This window comes from Poeciliopsis prolifica, unplaced genomic scaffold (assembly GCF_027474105.1).
Source record: "Poeciliopsis prolifica strain line A6 unplaced genomic scaffold, Auburn_PproV2 SCAFFOLD007, whole genome shotgun sequence".
Classification (NCBI taxonomy): Eukaryota; Metazoa; Chordata; class Actinopteri; order Cyprinodontiformes; family Poeciliidae; genus Poeciliopsis; species Poeciliopsis prolifica.
Genome location: NW_026562382.1, coordinates 13417891 through 13437501, shown reverse-complemented (window position 1 = coordinate 13437501; position 19611 = coordinate 13417891). Strand labels below are relative to the sequence as shown.

At 36.7% G+C, this 19611-nt stretch overlaps 1 protein-coding gene across 1 annotated transcript; it reads left to right on the top strand.

Annotated features, from left to right (window-relative positions):
• Nucleotides 1–379: 379 nt before the first annotated feature.
• arsh (arylsulfatase H) lies at nucleotides 380–8135 on the top strand. The gene is made up of 11 exons (XM_055032419.1): nucleotides 380–501; nucleotides 979–1134; nucleotides 1876–1997; nucleotides 2117–2239; nucleotides 3246–3448; nucleotides 4058–4278; nucleotides 5006–5142; nucleotides 5363–5500; nucleotides 5583–5742; nucleotides 6038–6159; nucleotides 6634–8135. The coding sequence occupies exons 2-11, from the start codon at nucleotides 986–988 to the stop codon at nucleotides 7032–7034; spliced, it is 1776 nt and encodes a 591-aa protein (XP_054888394.1). The 5' UTR covers nucleotides 380–501; nucleotides 979–985; the 3' UTR covers nucleotides 7035–8135.
• The last annotated feature ends 11476 nt before the right edge of the window (nucleotides 8136–19611 follow it).

Sequence of the window (19611 nt, the reverse complement as noted above, 5' to 3'; positions counted from 1 at the left end):
ATGCCAGAAGACAGTCACAAATTATAGGAAGGGTTTCATTGCTGCATCTTAAACTATCAAGATGTATTTGTTGCAAAGGAAGTCTCATTATTTCATATCAAGAACAACATTTTTGTCGAATTAAAATGCTGCACATCTCCTCCCTATGACCACAGAGGTAATATACTTTCTTGCACTCCTGCCATTTTCTGTCCAATAACAATAATATTCCCCAAAAGTAGCCTACTTACCTCAGTTTTGTAGGTTCTGATTATTATTTTGTCTGCTAGCAACACAGCTGTGAAAACAACATTTAAATGAAACGTTTCTGTTATCTTTTCATTGTTTTAACCTTTTATTTGTTCTATTTTAAAACTGACCACATCTTGATGGGGCATGAGCTACATGTTTTACGGGAGCCTGAAAAGTGTTGCGCGCTCGTGATGTTTATTACTGTCAAGTCCCGGAGGCGGAACCTGAGCAGAGCAGGAACAGCTTTGACCGTATAGTAGGTTTATTGAGGTGAGTTTGAATTGCGAGGAGTTTAAATGCATTTTAACGCCGCAGTTAATCGGGAGACATTCAGTTTTATTCACTCTCGTTACGGCTTGCATTTAATCGCCGCGCATTTGCTCTTCGAGCCGTGCGGACTCTGCAAGTGTTCACACTTCAAATGGTGTTGTAAAACAGTGTGTCTGAATCTGGGCGCTCCTGCCTTACATAAGAAGTGTTCATATTCACTTCATGTGATGGGATTACTCAATAACATGCAGTCTTTAAAAGATCCCCGTAATGATTTGCACTTTAGACGCGAAACAAAATCACTTGCAGAATGGCTACGCAAGTAGTTCATGCAATGTGTTTTGACAACATAAAAATGAAGTTGAAACAACTTTTCTTGCAAAATATAAAAGTTTCTGTCAACCAAACTAACACGGCGTAACTTTTGGAAAAAAGAGACAAAAAAATAGGAGTAATAAATGACTATCTTCTACTCAGGTCTGCCATGCTGGCACCTCTTCTTCTTTCCTTGCTCCTGGCTTCAGGAAGTGATGTCAAAGGGGAGGTGGAGGACAAGAAGCCCAACTTTGTCCTCATGATGGTGGACGACCTCGGGATTGGGGACATAGGTTGCTATGGCAATGATACCATCAGGTAAACCATACACAATCCATATTTTTGATGTAGTCAGTAAAGATCGGGGAAATTGAAAAATGTTAGAAAACTCTTTTAAAGAATAAAATAGATTCATAATAAGAACAATGCAAGTAAATGTAGCTAACTGAAGCTGTTTTTATTTTAATATAATAGACATATTTAAATTGATCAAAGTATCTTTTTTAAAATTGGAAGGGCAAGAAAAAGTATTACTTAGATAAAACTGATTTTCATCTAAACTTGCCCATATTTACAGAAAACGTTTGAAACAACTAAAACTGTGACAAAGCTACTCCTCAAAATGGGACAGAAAGAAAAACAGAAGATTTAGGTAAAAGTTCACTGAGCTTCTTAAATCAAGAAATGACTGTACAAGTAAAAAGCCACTCACCTGCACTTCCAATATGAAAAATATGAAAAAAATCTGGAATCTGGAAAATCTGGAACTGTAATAAACAAGGATAGACGAAGAGGCAAGTTTATACTGTCATCTTTCACAGTGAGTAGGATGATAACAAATGGGAAAAAATATGTTCTGCACATTTTTCAATTAAAGAGTATGCTGCTTCAGAAAAATAACAAATCACCCAGGCTGCCAATAACAGTCAGATTAGCTGTGCGTAATTACATCTGATCTTCGTACCAAGTTTTCTAAAACAATTGTATAATACAAAATAATATTTGTCTTATACTACTTTTTATATTACTCTTTATTTATATTTAATATTCTTCCTGTAGAACTCCCAACATAGACAGACTGGCTTCAGAGGGAGTAAAACTGACCCAGTACCTTGCAGCAGCTCCTCTCTGCACTCCAAGCCGGGCCGCTATGATGACAGGCCGTTATCCACTTCGTTCAGGTAAATGATCTCCTTCTCATGGCCAAACATTTACATGATAATGTGTAGTTAAATCTACCACATGCAAGATTCCATCAGTTTTTATGTAATTTGTTTTTGTGTTCATATGTGTTGACCAGGGATGGCCAGCACAAGCCGTGTCCAGGTACTGTTGTTTCTCGGAGGTTCAGGTGGACTTCCACCTCATGAGACTACCTTTGCTAAGAGGCTGCAGCAACAAGGATACACCACCGGCCTAGTTGGTAAGAGGCAATCAGGTTTGACTCAGAACTCCTCCAACATACTTTTATTAAAAATTGACTTGACAATTCACAAATCAGTGACATTACCTCCATCCTCTGTAGGAATTTTGCTTCCGCTATTTTCTTTATATGTGGATTAGATTCACAAAGAAGCTTATGTCCTCACTAAACTCAAGGTGATTCAAACCCTCTCTCAAGTAAAGCAAATGAGAGCAATTTGAACTTGCTACTGCATAAGCTCAAAGTTGGACTTAGTAGAGGTAAACAATAAGAAAGAGATGGAAAGTTTTCCTTTATAGAATAGAATAGAATCATTTACTGTCCCTCCAAGATAAAATTCCCATCAGTGAAATATGGAAACATGCAAATTTAGACAAAGGTAATATGTTAAAAAAAGATAAGGGAACATTTACAACAAAAGAAAAACATACAGTACATTTGTTAAAAATAGCCCACTCAAGTTCCATGAAATATGCAATTGAGTAGGATAGTATTAAAAATATACACACTTTGTTTGTATATATATGCTCAATAACACAAAGGCAGACTATTTACAAGAATCTGAGTTCTAAAATCCACACCCTCACAGATCTTCGTCACAAAGTTAATTTATTTTGTCACTTTTAAAGAACCCACTGTAAAACAGGTGCTGAAATCTCCTGTAATTCTTGCATTTCCTGCATCAAACCACCAACTTTCAGTAGACAGTATTTTTCTCTCCAGTCTTCATAGAGCAAATAGCAGCGGCCATTTAGAATACTGCCCTTGATGAATTTGCCCAGGAGCGTGTATCTGTATATTTTCATTTTCATTCCCCATGTGTGATGACACATAAGGAAAGACATTTTAAAGAACGTGGTAGGATCTGCTGAATTTTGCAATCAAACCAGACCAAATTATGAATGATGAAAGGTCTGAAGATCTACAGTATGTAGTGATGTGGACTCTTTGCTCTTTATTGTCTTTACAATAATAGAATTCTGTTTTTAATCTTGTGCTCCTGCAGGTAAATGGCACCTGGGGGTGAACTGTGAATCCAGAGGTGATCACTGTCATCACCCAAACCAGCATGGTTTCAGCTATTTCTATGGCCTGCCATTCACCCTTTTCAATGACTGCGTTCCTGGGGAGGGCAGTGATGTGCTGGTAGATCTTCAACTTGCACTCCAACATCTAACCCTACTGCTTGGACTGGGACTTCTTACAATAGTGGGTGTGACTTTGTCTTGGTTTTATTTTTCTTTCCCCACATTTATGAGAAACATATTTTCTTTTCTTTTTGCTAGAAAAAAATGAACACATTCAAAAAAAAAAAAAAAAACAGTTGTTGTGTTATTAAGTCAAAAGCTTAGCAACTCATATAATCATTCAAACAAGTGCCAAAGAGTTTGAGAAGCAGATTGAAAACAGAAACTTTGGTTGTGAAACTCAGTTGCATGAGGCAGAGACTCACATAAAGGGAAAACCCAATGTTGAAACTGAAATTCAGAGGAACTGGCAAGGAAAGTTGCGTGTGGAACAGATAGAAACCAGCTGTTCCACAGGTAGGGCAAAAGGAACAGCACTTGAAGCAAAAATTGTAAATGAAAAGAAAGCACATTCATATAAGCCTTTAAGAGTAGCAGCCAAGTATATTTTTTATTGATAGTTCAAAAAAAGAAACAAGTTTAGTAAGAACATTTAAACTATTGATATCTAATGGCTTGAATCTCAAAGTCACAACTGTGTAACATATGTGTCAGTATATCTCAATTTACTGTATACTGCATATAAAATACTCAATACATTTGTGTGTGTTCGATCCATATGTCTTTTCAGGTCTGTGTCCATCTTTGTGGGCTCCTTGAAGTTAGCCTTTGGCTACTGGTGCTACTTTTCTTTGTCAGTATAGTAGCAGCAGCTGTGTGGTATGTCCCCTTTGGGCATCTTCGAACCTGGAACTGCATCATTATGAGGAACCAAGATGTAATAGAACAGCCCATGACAGTGGAGACACTGCCCCAGAGACTGCTGGCAGAAGCACAAAATTTTATAAAGAGGTAAGCACGTCGGTGCAAAATAATGAGCGGCTCTATCCTTTTTTCCCCACAGAAAGTCACAAAACTCAACAGATACGCCAAACTTGTCTTTAATTTAGTTTTGTGAAACACAGGGTTTCTCTCAATGCTTTATAAGCCTGGTGGAACATTTTAAAGTCTTTTTAAAATGTTTGCATTTTTAAGACTTTGGAGTTGGTGTTCAGGTATTAATCTTACAATCTTTACACATATTTATCCAATGATATTTTCAAATTTCCTGTCAATTTTAAGCGTTTTTTAACTCAAAAACACGACGGGCCACTGGATGAATGACTGCTCTAGCACCCAACCATCAGGCTTATCAAGTTTTCTGGGGGAACTTTGGAAACAGATTGCTGGAATGAAGCAACAAGAAGTTATCAGCCCAGTTAGTAAATTATTTTAGTTCACTTGAGAATTTGGCATAGTTGCAACATATTTTTCCAATCCTGTCCATATTATTATGTATGTCCATCTAAATTGTTTGTTACAACATCAGCTAAGGTAAATAAGGACTGGACCTCAAAATAATTGAACGTTGAAGAACAGGAGGAAGATTCCACAAGCACCACCTGCTGTTGGCATTAGTTTATTGATGTTTACGGCTGACTTAGGAAAAGACACAGATCATTTGTGACATGTCAACAGTATGAGTAATGGTTAATGAGATGTTATGCCTGAGAACATATCTGGCTCACTTCCTCTTTAGGAATGCCGATCGTCCGTTCCTCCTCTTCTTCTCTTTGGCTCATATCCACACGCCTCTGTTCACAACGCCTGACTTTGCTGGGAAGAGCCGCCATGGTCGCTATGGTGACAACCTAGAAGAAATGGACTGGATCATCGGTAAGTGGAAAGGCGTAAACTTAATACGTTAAGTGCAAATCTTGTGTTAGACCTCAGAAGGCAGGAATGTTTTTTTTTTTTTACTTAAAGAGTTCATAACTGATTTAATGCATAAAATTGCAATAAACTTAAAGTTTTAAAGAGTGGAAAAGGGAAAGAATGATTTACCTTTTACCATGTTAAAAGATCATTGTATCTCACCAACCTACATTGTTTTCAGGTAAAATAACGGAAACGGTGGATTCACTTGGCCTAGCCAACAATACCTTCATGCATTTTACTTCAGACCATGGTGGACATTTAGAAGATTCTGATTCTCTTATCGGCCAGAAAGGAGGCTGGAACAGCATATATAAAGGTCAGTCATATGTCAGGGCGATTTTGATCGATGACATTCCCACACATACTTGGGTTATTTCTGCTTTTTGTCTCATCTCCAGGTGGGAAGGCGATGGGGGGCTGGGAAGGAGGGATCAGAGTTCCTGGTATTTTTCGCTGGCCTGGCAGACTGGCAGCAGGAAGAGTAGTTGATGAGCCTACAAGCCTCATGGATCTCTACCCGACCCTGAAATACTTAGCCAGGGACACCCAGCCAGATAGGTACAGACCAATACTTTATGACTCTTTTGTAATCTTCAACAGCTCGTCTAGCCAAAACAAAGAGAGAGACAGAGAGAGAGAGAGAGAGAGAGAGAGAGAGAGAGAGAGAGAGAGAGAAATGACTGGCTGTGAACTAAATCTCACTTTAATTCCTTTACTGTGAAACACAGGTGCGCACACTATAAAAGGGAGGTCATCAAGATTTTTGTCACACAATCTTCACATACATCAAATCTGTGTTGTTCCTCATGCATTCCTCATAGTCCTCTCTTCGTTTACTCTGACTGTTTCTCAGACATTTAGATGGCTTTAACCTCATGCCACTACTGGAGGGGAAAGCTGCACGATCAAAGCATGAATTCATGTTCCACTACTGCGGTGGGTACCTCAATGCAGTACGGTGGCGCCCACCTGATAGTAAGTTCACACACGCAGAAACAAAATGTGTTAAGTTATTCAGCAGATGTATATTTTCAGATTTAATGAGGTATGAAATATTTCCATGAGACAGACTTGAAACAGATCTTTTAGTCATTCACTAAAGGATGACAAAAAAAACATGAAATGACAAAAAAACACAACTTGGCTCTCTGGTTTTTTTGGTGAACTGCTGCAAACATTTACTAGGGATTTGTTTTCAACATTGTCAGTCCCCAGACTGCCTGTTACAACAAGTTCCTACTTGTCAAGTTTTTTCTCCTTCCTGCTTTCTGGTTTTAGTGCCATGTTTTGTTTTTTTTTTATTGATGTTTCCAAATAAAAGCAATAACATAAAACAAAACATTGGACAGGCCTGTTTCCACTGGTGATGTCTTTGCAAAACATTATGCAAACAAGTAATGGTGAAGAAGTCATTAAGTGTTTCCGGCTTTTGTTGTGTGTCTCTGTTAGGCAACTCCATCTTCAAGGTGCATTTTTTCACGCCAAACTTCTTTCCGCCGGGCGCTGGGGGGTGCTATGACACTAGGGTTTGCCTGTGTCATGGCCAACATGTGACCCACCATAACCCACCACTGCTGTATGACCTTTTCCACGACCCCTCAGAGTCCCGACAACTGACCCCTGAGACTGAGCCTCGATACACTGAAATCCTCCAGCAGATCGCCAAAGCCATAGAGAAACATAAGAGCACTTTCCCAAGTAAAGAGGAATCTGATGACGTTCAAGTTCATCCCAACACAATTCAAAACCAAATGAGCTGGGAAAAGATTTTGTGGAGACCCTGGCTGCAGCCGTGCTGTGGGACCTTCCCTTTTTGTGAGTGCAAGGAAGACAAAAACATTTATAAATAGGTTTCAGGTTAGTGAAGTTTTTTCTTGTTGACATATGTCTGCAAGTTTACTGTGTGATGCTAACAAAAGATGGAATTTTTTATATTTTTTGTCATGTATTTGGAATTTGAGCATTTCGGGATGTGCAATTATTCTGTATGGAGGCTTTTTGATTTGGAACCTTGTTCCATGTTGTTTATCCTTTCAATTTGTTTTAGAAATAATGTGATTACGACTATGTTTCTATCAGTAAGATAAATTAAGAAAGAGAAGGATATAATAATTAAAACGGAGAGTAATTTAAATGTGACACAAAATGTAAACAGAATAAGTCAAATTGCGTTGATATGAACAAACTATTTTAAGTACTGTGATGAACAGTCAGTATTTATTCTGTGTAAATCATTTCGTTTATCCAGAAAAGCTCCTTTTAGTTAGCATTTTGTGGAGTATTTGTTCTTATCCAGCAAGCCAGAAAAGGAATATTTAGTTTATATACTTCACCCAGAACAGAAATCAAACATATTAGTTCGAACAAAAAGATCCAGAGAAATTCCTATTAGTTTGTGCAGAGAGACTCCTGGTGTACTTATTCTGCTTAACAACCCAGAACAGGACCATTTAGTTTTAAAATGTACTCAACACGGATGAGGAATTAAAACAAAACCCAGAGAAACTCCTGTTAGTTTGTACAGAGAGACTCCTAGTGTACATATTCTTATTCTGTTTAACAACCCAGAACAGGAACATTTAGTTTTAAAATGTACTCAACACGGATGAGGAATTAAAACAAAACCCAAAGAAATTCCTATTTTTGGATCCTAGATAGTATCTCTACATATATTGTGGAGTACTTGTTCTTATTCCTTAGAGAAACTCCTAATAGTTCATAGTTGTGAAGTACTTTTGTTGTTTCTTTTACTTTTCTTCTGTTTCCGTTTGTTTGTATTTCCTCTAATTCACGTAAAGTATTTGAACTACATTGTTGCTGAAAAGGTGCTGTATAAATAAAATCACCTTACCTATTTTCCCACATTTTGTTGCAAGTCAGGCTCATCCTCATTGTACAGAATTTTTTTTTTAATTATCATAAAATAAAACCTGCATAATAAATAAACAACAGTGCAATGTGCTCTTGTGTTTATTACCTAGTTTTAGCTAGCCCTAAAATTTCTCAAGCTAAGACAACTTTGTTTTTTTTTTTCCTCTGCTAAAGCTGCCAAGCATAAACCAGGCAGAATAAGAATAACTATCAGCTCTTCCTGTAGATGCTCTTCTGAACTGACATATATAAGAATATTGATTTATTTATTTTTTTTTCCAAAAGTCAACCCTGTGTCGTGCTGATAACATATTTGACCACTTAAAAACATTCTGGTTTAGAGGGTCCAGAATACCAGCTATGTCTTTGTGATGTTGTATGTTCTTTTCTCTCCAGAAGTGTTATTTCTACAATGTGAAATACTAAAGATAAGTTTGCTATGATGACTCTGCCATTTCTATGAGCTCTGGGAACATTAATAATTTCTCTAAGGCATGCTGCTTGAAGTCCTACTTAAAACTAGATATCTGGTTACTTTTCATGGGCTCATAGATCCTTTTCTGGAGAGCAGGTCATTTTAGACGCTGATATATCATGAACATGAGCACTGGAGGTTTTTGAAATTTCTTTAGCATGTAAATATTTATAGTGTTTTATTCCAACGTTATTTTTAATGCCAGATTGTTTGCTAAGCCATTTTACAAAAACGTGTAGGTCCTGCCAAGCATTTTGTAAAATAAAAGCAGTTAACTCTTTTCACCATTAGGGGGCAAAGTCAGACTGTTAAAACGATGAATGGTTCTACATTGTCTTGAGGTAGGAAAAGAAAATAGCAAAATGAGGTTGAAATTCTGTCTGATGAGGAATAGGATAACAAAATAGGCATTAGTTTGCATCTTTTTTTGCAAGAAAAATAATTCACATTCAGCCACTGCAGAACAATACTGAATTATTCAGCATTCTAAGTTTTATATTCAGTGTTCTCTATTCTTTGCTCTGCATCATTTTCTTTATGCTCCTTCCTCTCAGTCTCTTTTGACCTCTAGCTTCATAACCTTCTCTTTTCTGCAGTGGACACCATAATGCTTTTATCTCTTCTTTTCACTCGCAACCCGTCATTAAGATCAAGTGCACAAAGTCTGCTTTACTGAATTAAACCAATGCCAGGCGGGGGGGTTAAGAGGAGACTGACCTACTTTGACATGCTTTAATAATAAAACACTATGAAATACAGTGTGAACTCCTTCATCATAGGTGTCATCACCATTTGTTATCACCCTTATCATCATCATTGTTTCCCCTCCAGTCATGGCAGGCAGTCCCAACATCAAAGTTAGCAAAAGCAGCATCTGATAATTTCCCTTCCTCCTCTGTTTACTGTTCTTCAAACTCATTTTTGCTTCTCCTCCTAATTTTTGTCCTTCCCCTGCAGAAAGTGCTCATGTCGTAAGTGAGGAGACAAATTTCATCATCATCATCACCACTGTAATTGCTGCCATCACAGATGTAGTGTTTATTCCCCCCCCCCTGCCCCCCCCCGGAAGAGTCCCGTACATCAAACACTCTGCGAGTTCATTACAGTAGCCACTCCATTATGTCCCTAACGGTAAATCATGCAGTCAAGCATACATAACGACATTTGGCTGTACATCAGAGTTAATGATGGCTGGTGGGGTAGAATGTTTCTGGCCGTACATCATGTCACACAGGAGGGCTACTGTGTGCATACACATCCACATGTAAAGCATGGCCATGTGCATGGGGCCCAGACAAGCGCACATTCATGAATGAGCATGTGCATAGTATATCATTCTGAGCAGTTTGGTGGTTTTCAGTAAAGGTCAGTGTTTCATAGGGTGCCGTAAAGCATTTTTAGAACCCAGTGTTTGTCATACGTAAACACACACCACCTTGGAAATGGAAGACTGAGGCATGAGCACATTAACATGCTGGAGATTTCTTTCCTGGACCACAAATAAAGATAGCAGTGAGGCTGGTGGTGCATTGTTTTCATGTTTTGTTTTTCTTTTGATATTCATGCGGCTGTGGCCTATGTATGAAATATACGAGAAGATAAGGTCATTATAGACCAAAGATGACTTTTTTTTAATTGGTTGTGGAAATAATGTTTCTCATGTTTGCAGTTGCATTTCTTTGCCATTAAAATTAAATGGCAATGTCAAGGCTTATTAATGTTGTTATGGCATATAAACACACACAAATATAATGTGACAGCTATGCCATCAATCAGACTATATACTCTTTCGAGATCTTACAAATAAACATCTCAACTTTCAACCTTCTGTGAAGTATATTCACAGTCTGATGGTGCCTCATTACTGTGTTTTTACCATCTGGGAACCACACAAATTGGAGAAAATAATTCATGAAACAACACTACACAAGTTAATTAGTGATCATTTATTTTCACAGCTTGAACTGATTGCACTTTCATGTTTTATGATCAAAAGAACAGTGTGAAAATAGTTTAAAATGTAAGCCAGTTTAGTAATTGAGCACAAGGAAGTGTAGCAATATATTAAGCAACATTAAGCTTTTCTTTTAATTCGAGATTTGAACCCAAATAGTCTCACCGCTTATCAGTAATAAGCCTAAATAGTAAGTTCTTTACCTCACTGAGGAGCCATGTCAAGTTCATTAAAGCATAAATGGATTTCTGTGCATTTCTAAAGATTAGAATAGATTTAGAATCCACATTACAATCAATTTTCCTAATCACTTATAAAACCAAAAACTACACTTTTTGCCAATCAAACTGAGTTTCACTCAGGTGAGATTTGCTCTCCAATTAGACATGAGAAACACAACAGATTCCAACGTTTTACAAAAGAGGAAAACATGGTTCAACTTGAACGCATGTTGATCCATTCATTGGTTGAAAACTGAGCTCAAGACCAGAAAAAGAATCCTAGCTAACGTCCCTGGGTGGTTGAGGTGGTGCAGGAACATGGAGAATGAACATGAAGTTGATCATGGGAGATAGACAGAACCCAACAGAAGGAGCTAGTGAAGAACAAAGAGACCAGGCAGCTTAACATAGTGAGAAGGAGTGCAAATAAACTGATTACAGGTAACTGACTGCAGCTGTGTAAGGGAGCTAGTGAAACTAGATGAGGAAATGCCAGGCAGCTGGGAAAGAGAACCAAATGGCAAATTATTAAAGCCTAATTTACACTGCATCCGGCTCCACTGCACACTTCCCAGGTGGTCATTTCAGAGCACCCATTTGTACTGCTTGCATTCGATCTCAGTTCCACTTCGCTTTGAACTACAGAGCTCCTACAAGGTCCATGTAGCGACAAACTGATAAATAAATACGAGTGGTGTCATAAAATGCTGTAGTTCTTAACTTCCAAAATTAATATTTTCCATCCATTCCTCTCCCATTTCCTCTGCCTTGACTGGTACTCCTACTCCGACCTGAGAAGAAACTTGACATACTAGGTTTCAGAATTAAAACCACATGTTTCGTGTGTATGCATAGCCACAGCTGATGCTGACAGCATATGTATAAATATAGCCATATTTTTATTAATATAGTTGGCATTTTGAACAACTGTATTATTTGAAAATACAGATGATGTGCTTCTGCAAATGGTTCTAATTTTGGTGGTTGGCTCTGTAGGTGTGCAGTGCACTGCTCTGCCATTTGGACACTGTAAATGCTTTCACTGATTTAATGGGTGAGCACTTCCTGTGGAGGCTGTTGTAAACAATAACGGACATAAATACTAAATCTAGCAAACTATACCCATCACCTACAATGAATCTGAACCAACAGAAGGAATAAACTAGGATGAAGTAAAACAAATGAAAATAATCAATACAAAAAAAACAGAAAAGAAACAAGGAGTCCAAACAACCTGTGAGAGAAATGCAACAATAACAGCAAGGTCTAGCTATAAGTGTGATAATTACTAAGATGTCACTTAAAAATACAGCACAGGCATATTGATGTACTGTAAGTCTATGACATTCCCTGCAAATCTATGAAGTAGGCTCCAGGAATTCAAATGATCTTTTTATGCAGGAACTTTCTCTGTACAGATACACAAACTATTTCTCAAACATTTCATTTTTGTTGTGTTTAAAATGCAATTCAAAGGCTAATCTTAAAAACCTTTGGAGTGGGGAGTGCAACTGCTTTAGATCAAGCAACCATGCAAGGTTGTTATGTGTGTGAGTGTGTGTAAAGATGTCATGTCTGTAGTTTACATGGGTTCCTGTTGTGTAGTGCACAGTTTAAATTACCTCTCAAGGCATACATATATATATATATATATATATATATATATATATATATATATATATATATATATATATATATATATATATATATATAATGTAATTATGTTGACAAACACTTTCAGAGATAATCCAGTGGTATAAGCAACAGGCAGCTGTGAAGTCAATCAAAGAAACATAAACGTGGTCAAGATTACATTTTCAGTTCTCCTTTAGTGAGAGAATGTTTTTTTGAGAAGATGAAGTTTAATTGGAACCAGATAAGGAAGATACTACACACATACAACAATTACAGTTCACTACACTTAGAGATGCACACACAACACAACTTCTCTTCCTGTCCTTAGGTCTCAAAAACTGACAAAAATTGGCTCCAAAGCTATCATATGTTTTTTTGCTTAGCTCTCAGAAGTAACTGCTCTGAGGTTTCTTGTTGCAGAGACACACTTTGACTTCGAGGCAAAACAAAAAAATTGCAGCAACAAGCTAAACAACTTCCAGTTTCTTGGACGTCTCAGGGTGGTGTGTATAATTTAAACCAATTATAGGTTTTCAAAGAGCTACCTTCCACCACATCATACTTTAAACTTCAGACTCACACTAAATCACATCCAGGCAGCATCTGTGTGGTTTATTTCAAGATAGAAATATGACAGAAATGTCAGTGTAGCCTGTAGGAGATAATAAAATTTGACCTGCATTTGTTTGAGGCAACAGTTAGTCTGAAAATTCCTGTGTTGAATTCTCTTTGTTTTGAAATTTAAATGACCTTTGCTTCAAGCAGATTTAGTTGGAAAAATGGTTCGTAGCAATGCTTAATACAGTTTGTATGTTAAATTATCTGACGTGGTTTTTGTAGAACCTACAAGTTGCATTCACAAAACTAGTACATAGTACATTTTCACAAAATGTACTATGTTACCCTCCTGGAGATTTTGTTTTATTTTCAAGAATTTACAGATTACTATGCAACTTACAGGTGCATTTGTGGAACTAATACAAAACATTTTGAATACTGGTTCTCACAGTTATTTTAATATAGGCTGGCCCTCAGAGTAGGTCTTATGTAAGTTCTGTAGTAGTGGAACGTCTCTTGTAAATTCTGAAAATAACCTGTAGGTTCTCTTTAACTTTTAAATAGTAAACTGCAAGTTCTACAAACGTAACCTACAATTTGAGGGTGAAATAAGTATACTATGTGTTCTCTACAAGTAAACTGAAAGCACAGAGGAAGCTATAGTAAGAACACTGTAAAGTCTGCTTAGTCTCTGTTAATTTTTTGAGAATTTTAAAGCCTGCCTGTATGTCCTGATTAAGTTCTGGAAGGAAACCTGTCAGTTTGGTAAATTATGAAGTGCTCACCTTGTTGGGTTTCAGGACTACTACATAACATGTATGTTTTACAAATGTTAATGCTAAACATTAAACTGGAAGTTTGAGAAAAAAAAATTAGGTTTGAAATAAGATCTGGACAGTAACCTTTCTGTCCATGTAAGTTCAGTAAAATAACATTTTGTACAGTAACCTGTAAGCTATGTGACATTTGGTGGAAGTAAACAATATTATGGTGTACATTCTAATAATAAACCACACATTTTATAAAAGATCTGAATATCTGAGCAAGTAAACTTGTAAAGTATGAAGACTAAGTTGTAGGTTCTGGGTAAAAATAAATAATAGAAAGAAACAAAATGAGGAGAAAATTAATAAAAATATGAATCAAATGCTAGAATAAAATTGATTAGTTTCTTTTATCACATTTACTATATCTTCCCAAGCAAACTCACAAATTGATTTCAACACACATATGAATGCTTCATAACAATATGCAAATACAAACAGAATGGTATGAAATATAAAAAAAAAACCTGCGTCTAGATATTCATTTTATAACTCACCATGGCAGGGGCTAAGCTGGTGAATAACAGAGGTAACAGGGGACATAACAATGAATAATGGAAAAATATGAGTTGATAGTGAAGGAGAGATGGGAGACATGTGACAGTTTTACAGAAAATGTAGATAAAAGATAGACTGCCTAGTTTTTTTGTCATAGTAGTCAACAAGAGATGGAATATAAAATAAAAGGTAGCTATAAAATAAAGAATGACAACAGCTGTTGTATTATGAGACAGAGATTGACACAAAAATGGAGCATGTTATAGAAGAGACAGACTTCAATGATTAGCAGAAAAGAAAATCTGCAGAGAAAGATGCTATAATAGGGATGGGAGAGAGAAAATAATTTCCAAATCTTTACAGCACTTCCCCACCCCCTCATCCATTCATACCCACCTCCTCAGGACTCACTTCAAGGGTGAATGATAAAAACCTGGAATAATTAATGTGGCACAAATGAGGAGTTGATGTTGTATTTCTCTGGAAATATAGATGTGCTCTTTTAAAAAAATTGTGCTCAATGTGTGAAAGAAGCACAAAAAGAGCATGAAATGAAAATGGTAAAAACATATATATATATATATATATAAAAAATTCCCTTCTCACCCACCGCGGGTGGTTCTTATCCTCTGAGCTCGGGTCCTCTACCAGAGGCCTGGGAGCTTGAGGGTTCTGCGCAGTATCTTGGCTGTGCCAAGGACTGCACATTTCTGGACTGAGATGTCTGATGTTGTTCCTGGGATCTGTTGTAGCCACTGCTCCAGTTTGGGGGTTACTGCCCCGAGGGCCCCGATGACCACAGGCACCACTGTGGTCTTCACCTTCCAGGCCCTCTCCAGTTCCTCCCTGAGGCCCTGGTATTTCTCCAGTTTCTCGTGCTCCTTTTTCCTGATGTTGCAATCACTTGGTATTGCTACATCTACATTGGTACAGCTACATCTCTCTCTCTCTCTCTCTCTCTCTCTCTCTCTCTCTCTCTCTCTCTCTCTCTCTCTCTCTCTCTCTCTCTCTCTCTCTCTCTATATATATATATATATATATATATATATATATATATATATATATATATATATATATATATATATATATATATATATATATATATATATATATATTCTGACCCCTCCAGAGATTGATATTATGGACACAGGCACTGAGGTCATGAGGTCATGTGAATACACAAAATTGAGTCTTCAGCAGCATAATATGCAAATTTAACAGACCTAGAGTTTGTTTACATTTACATCTTAGTTTTCTTTAAGCTTCAAGCTCCACTTCAGAAAAGCAAAGTACTTGTTCTCCCAATGCACTCTCATTGCTTTAATTGACAAATGTATTAATAAACCTAAAGTTCTAAATTCAGTAAAGTTGTTTGTTAAATTAATGCTATAGATGGAGGTTTTGACAGAGTAAAACTCAATTAGACTACCTGTGATTTTAATTTGTATTTCCTTCATTCATTTATTTTATTTTAGATTCCACTGGACATTCAATAACCTTTACACTGAGTAAATCAGAAGAAGTTTTTGTCAGAGTGGAAAACTCTACTTTCATGTCATTACAGCAGATGGAAGACATGGCTACATGAGAAGAAATACAGATAATCCTTATCATGTTGAATGGAGGGAAAAAAGAGGCAGCTTTCTTGAATGATGAGTGAAGAGTGATAGAATTATTTGTCATGGCTCAGGAGATGACGAGAGCAGAGCAAAATGAACCAAGGGGTTAGTGACAGAGAGATGGAGAGAGGAGAAGAGATGCAAAGAAAGATGGAGAGGGGTTCAGAGGGCATAATAATGACAAAATGACAAGAGGATGATCGAAGCATGGGTCATGTTTACCCACCGGAGAGGGAGGCTGAGAGACTCTGCAGGCTGGACGGTGACAGCAGGCTGAAGGGTTACTGTTTACTGGGGGAGGAGAGATTGAGGGATATCGATGTGGGGAGGAAAAAGAGAGATGAAGAAAGACAGTTCAGGATGGAAAGAGGGCTTCTGGCCCTGAAAGGAGAAGCGGCTGATGAAGCTGAGGAATGATGAAAGCCAAAAGGGGAGAATGAAATCTCAGAGGGAAGAGATATACTTGAAAATAATTGAAAAAAAAAAAAAAAAAAAAAAACAATAAAAACAAAAAACAAAGTGGAATCAGATCTAATCAAAATCAAAAGTCCACTGCAAAGGAACGTTTCTTTGATGGCTCAGATAGATGTGGGACATGTAAGGGTTTCCATTCTCAAACAGGAAGAGTTTAAACTTAACTGTTTTGAGTGGAGGGGGGAGGATTTCAGAAGGAAGAAGCAGTGAAGAAAACAACTAGAATTTGTTTGAATTTGAATTTTAATTTTAAATTTTAATTTTGAGCAGAGAGACAGTTACGTCATATGTAAAGTTAGATGGAGGAGTAAAAGGCCAATCCTGAAAGAAAACCTGTTAGGCTGCAAAAGTCCTTCACCTGAAATACAGTACACCTTTAAGAATGACAACAGCCCTTGCAAACCATAGCTATAAAAGTAAAGTTTAGATCTACTAAAATACTGTGACAAACTTGAAACATTGTTATATCTTTTTCCAAACTGACTGACGTTGAGCTATTTTGCAAAAATGGAAGTCTTCAGTTTCTATATGTGCAAAACTGGAAGTGACATACTGCAAGACTTGCAGCTTTAATTGTAGTCAAAGAATTGTGTCTGTATGGCTAAGTGCATGACTCACTCTTCAGTTCACAATAATACCCGTTTTTTATCACGTGAAATATCTATGCAATCATCAAACATCAGAGTTTGTAGTTGTGATAAGACAATGTGACAGGAATTGTTTTGCCTGACACTTTGTTCAAGTTGGTAATCAGCGAGAAATGAAGAACACGTTGGATCATGAGAGCAAGCCTTTTTAAGTACTGTCAATTCAAACTGACTGGCATATTGTCTGTTACATCATGCTTCTGCAATTTTACCTTGAGGGAAAATCAAGACTTGTCCAAGAATAGTTGCATGGAACCCTGCAACTATTAGGGTCAAAAATGCCTATAATCAACAAAGTCACCACATTCAACATGTCGGTGCAAAAGATCTTTCTGCCCCAGAGTGTTGCAAGTAAGATATAGCTTGCCAATTATGGAATGCTGATCACATGTGCAGACAATTTGAAAAGTGGTGTAAAATTTCCTGAGGAAGGCAAATAACAGAAGCCTACAGGTTGTATCCATAAACAGACGAACCAGTTTATTTTAGCAAAAAAAAACAAAAACCCAAAAAACATCTAAATGCACTGGCAGTTGCATATAGTTATAGTAATTATCAGAAGGTGCAAATTGCTTACAGCATTGCTGTAAGCAAATGAACCTGATGCACAGATAAACACTGATTACAATTTGTCAAGTTTCACAAGTCATTAGAACTTGACTATATGCCTTGGATTAAAAAAAAAAAACTTTTTTCATAGTTGTCAGAAAAAAAAAATAGTCCAAATTTGAGCTACATTCAGATGCTTCAGTGTTTATCACAGCTCTGTACAGCATACAAGACTGGGGTGATTATTTTGTCATTAGAGCCTAATGCGTTGAGATAAACAAAATGAGAGAAAAATTTACAGCTCAATAATCCAGTCAGTGCTAATCACTGTCTGCTTACCAATTCTTGATTTCTAAAAGGTCGCTATTTTGGAAAAATGAAGCCCTGTGAACATAAATCCTACTTGACTGAAAGAATCATTACCAGACTTTCTGTAAGTCCTTTGGGAAATTAAAGAAACGTATACAGTTTTCTCTTCAGCTTTACTTTTAATAAATGCAGTGATTTAGAAAACATACAGAAGGTTGTTTTACTTTCAATTGGGAACCCGTGCCATTAAAGTCACCTTTTCTGGAAAAAAAAAAAAAAAGAAAATGTACATATGGTGTGTGTTTGCACTTCATTCAGTATTTGTATATAACTTCTGATGAATGTACAGTCAGTTCTGTAAGGTGAATGAGTGAAACCAATAAAGGAGCCCCTAATGCTTTTCCTTGTGTGGCAACATTTTGGGTAGTTTGTAAACTAAAAAATTAAAAAAGTAACTGCGACAAAGTGATAAGATAAAAACCGTGAAGTTAAAACTGAAATAAATGAATGTTTCACATTTTTCTTCATGTTTCTGGAGCACATTTGATCAACCCTCATTTGAAATCCAAAATCTCATCTTGACTCATTTTCCTGTACTTAATAGTTTCATTATAGTTTTACATTTCAACATAATAATGCTTATTTATTCTTTGCTCTATACTATGGAGTTTACTGAGGCTATAAAAATCAATATCTGGATTTAAAGGATATATTGAAGTAGGTCATACAGCACAACTCTACAATGTAAGTCAAAGTTTGGAGGTAAGGAAAAAAAACTGTCAAATTTTGAGTTTACCTCAGAGGAGAAGTCTGTGTGAGAAAGAGATGAGCGAGCAAGATAAACATGGAGAAACCGCTGAGTCAGCCTGATGGGGGAAAAAATGGTTTTAATGAGGAAGCAGCAAGCAGCGAGTGGGAGAAGATGAAAAATACAATATAAAATTTAGAAAGACAAAGACAAGACAGAAAAAAACCTAAAAGATAAGAGGCACAAATAAGAAAAAAAATATAAATAGAGCGATGAAGACAGCAGCCGAAACGAAGCTGCACTTTAACTGAATTTGTTGAAATGTCACATGACAGCTTATTTAGAAATATCTTTTTTAGGATTGGAGCTTGACAGTGATGACAGTAGGTGAACAGTTCAGACTGCTGACTACTTCATGAAGCAAACGCATCTGAAAAAAAAAATCAGTTTTTTTTTCTCCTTTTCTATCTTACCCTCTCCCACTTCATCTCACTTGCTGACTGACATTGTTGACATCCTGTTATTTATGAAAACATGCCAAATGACATCATTTTTTCCTGTCAGAAGATGGAAAAACCTCACCCTTAGCATCATAAGCATAATTTATTCGCAGAGATAAAGTTAAAGCCTCCAGCAGTGTTGAGTATTATGGCCTACCTGCTTAAAAAACAATACTGGAAAAACGATGAGTTCAGAAATTTCACATAACTTATTTATAGTTATTTTATCAACAGTACCATAAAAAGTACCAACAGTTTACAAGATTGTTTCATGGACATGTTTCCACTGGTTCCTGCTCCACCTCAGGCAGTCTCTTCTTACATTAGAAAAGATTTCACTGGTGTTTTCAACAACTAACACTGAAGAATGATGGAGCAGTCCTCTGAAAACAATTTTAATCTCATTGCCAAAAATACAATTGTGTAATCTTATGCTAAAAAAAAAAAGTTGGAAAATTACTTGTGTAATTTCAGAGGGTGGGGCGGAAATATCCCACAGTAATAAAATATGTTTTCATCATAATCACACATTTTTTGCCTCCCAA